The 2664-nt window shown below is 35.7% G+C and overlaps 1 protein-coding gene across 1 annotated transcript; it reads right to left on the minus strand.

Moving 5' to 3' along the window:
* Positions 1 to 1000: 1000 nt before the first annotated feature.
* Positions 1001 to 1633, minus strand: LOC149516560 (uncharacterized). The gene has a single exon (XM_089766273.1). It carries the CDS (start codon positions 1631 to 1633, stop codon positions 1001 to 1003), a length of 633 nt encoding a protein of 210 aa, XP_089622399.1.
* Positions 1634 to 2664: the final 1031 nt, after the last annotated feature.

The following is a 2664-nucleotide window of genomic DNA, read 5'->3' on the forward strand; positions in this document are numbered from 1 at the left end:
ACCCAAAATTCTTTTAGCAACCATATTTTTTGTTAGCAAAACTTTTATAAAACAACGTTATTTTGGTTGCTTTTTTTTTTTTTTTTAACAATGCAATTACAAATCATTTTAGTAACAATTATTTTGTAATTACAATAGTTAATTTAAAAAAAATAATAATCGTTGCCAAAAGATTTTTCAAAACCACAAATTTGTTTTTTCTAATTTTTTTTGACAACAATTTAAGGAAATTTAATAACCAACATCATTATTGCATATAATCTTACCGTAACAATATATGTGTCCTTACAAATATTAAACAATTTTTAATAAAAACTTTTTAACGTTAAAACAATTAATATTATAGTCAAAAGTCATTATACAACAACATTCATCTCGTTTAATAACCCGTATTACTGTTGCAAAAAATATAATTGAGATACATTCATGTGAATTTTTATTTTAATAAAAAATAAATTATCACAAAATTAACAATTTAAATATTTATTATTAATAAAATTAAAATTTGATTAAAATTTCATGGCTGATGAAAAGAAAAAATTCATTTAAAAGAACATTAATATATTAAAAAATATATTTAGTATGCCATCATTTACAATACATTTATCTTAAAATATATTAAAACAATTAAATATTTTAAATAAGTAAATAATGTCTTAAAATATATTAGGACAATTAAAATTTTTAAATAAGTAAAAATAATATTGAATGTAATCTAAGATTTAAAACTTATATTAACTTGATTTCTAGGTTGGTCTAGGAAAGCTATACTTGTTCATTCAAGTGGGTTGGAAAGTATTTACAAAGCCAAAGCCAAATTTTCTTAAGTGCTTCCGCGCCTACAGCCATGCATTTATAACCTGCAAATAATGACAATTTCAGAGTTATAGACTACAGATAATAAAATAATTAAAAAAACAAAGGGAGAGAACCCAAGTGAACATATTTACAATATCAAGCCAACTGGGATTTTTCTTTTTTTAAATAAAATTGGACTTCATTACTCAAATCCAATTCTGTCTTGTTCACAAGCAAAAATTAAAATATTTGGGAAATCCTCAAACCATATTCTCGTTTCCTTTCCCCTCCAAGCTAATTTTGCCATGCAGTGGGATCCCCTGTTTCCCGCTCTGTTGACACACATGCTTTCCCATGGCGTGAACCTCTGCAATCTACTCTCTACCTCCTCTACAAGGGTACCAACATAGGACATGTTCCGGGTACCTTTCCTCTTTACTTGGTTGACAATTTCCTTTGCGTCACCCTCCACATCGATCTGACGACACCCCATTCCTGCTGCCAGCTTTACTGCTTCCACCATTGCCAGTGCTTCAATTATCCCAAGGTCACAAATGCTTGGAAACTGTTTGCACAGGGCTCCAATGACGCCTCCTTCTGACACACGGGCTACAACTCCCACGCCTCCTAGTCCTTTCTGTACGTCCAGGGCCCCATCAAAATTAAATTTAATCATACTTTCCTTTGGTTCTTTCCAATGCCCTGGGGATTTAGGTATCAAGCAAACTGGCCATTCCTGTACACTTTTAAACTCTTCCTTGTATTGGATAGCATAGCGTGGTGTGTGTTGACTGTTGCTGTCCACCTGGTTTTTCACCTTGTCATTTCTACTCATCCAGATAGACTAGGAGACCATGGGAGCGATTTCCAGCTTATCCTCTCTGAAGCCATTGGTTAGTCTTCTTAGCCATAGTCCGATCTGTTGTTCTTGGAGATCCATAGAATGATCTGTCAATCCCACTGCCTCCCATACTTCTTCTACTGCTGTCGGGTATTCAACTGTCGCGTGGAATACAGTTTCCTTCCCTGTGTTGCATCTCTGGCACATTGCCTGTGTCAGTATCTTTCTGTTTTGGAGGAATTTGTAGACAGGGAGGATTTCATTGTAAAGCCTCCAACCAAAATTTTGCTTGGCAGGTTTACCTGCCACACCTTATGCCACATCTCCTTTCCCCTTTTTCCTATTCCATTCTGACTTTCTTCTTAGGTACCCAGCAGCGCCTGTGCATACATTCTCTGGAGATGGTATCCATTTCTTACACTATATATGCCATCTTTATTGTAATGCAAGACCTGGGTGTCTTGTCTTTTCACTCCACTTAATAATATTGCCATAGTATCTCTAACCGTGGATGTTATGAATAAACTTACTAGCTTCTCCCCATCCCATTTGTATATCTACATGTTTTTAAGGTCTCTGACCGTGGTTGTTATCAAACTGGGTTCCCCCACTGGTATGGGAACAAAATTTTTTGCACCAGGCATCCATTGACCTTGCCATATCCTAATTCTCCGTCCATTACCCACTCGCCACCTAATTCCTAGCTTTAAAATCTACCTCCCTTTGCATATATGCTTTTCCAAGTGTACGATGAACTTTTTCCCTTTTCAGCATCAAGGAAAGGCTGTTAGGAAAGTACTTTGCCTTAAGAGCCCCATGCAGCAAAGACGTTTTGTCTTGTAGAAGTCTCTATCCTGGCTTGGCCAAGAGAGCAAGGTTAAAACCTTCCATTTCTCGAAACCCCAGTCCTCCTTTCTTTGTTCTTCGGAGTTTGTTCCAAGCCATCCAGTGTATGCCCTTGTTCCTCCGATTGTGACTCCACCAGTATGTTGGCATTATCATATTTGTTTCTTGGCGTAGTCCCT

The sequence above is a fragment of the Durio zibethinus genome, chromosome 10 (genome assembly GCF_047325235.1).
Source record: "Durio zibethinus cultivar Kanyao isolate XHJ-2024 chromosome 10, ASM4732523v1, whole genome shotgun sequence".
In the NCBI taxonomy this organism is placed as follows: Eukaryota; Viridiplantae; Streptophyta; class Magnoliopsida; order Malvales; family Malvaceae; genus Durio; species Durio zibethinus.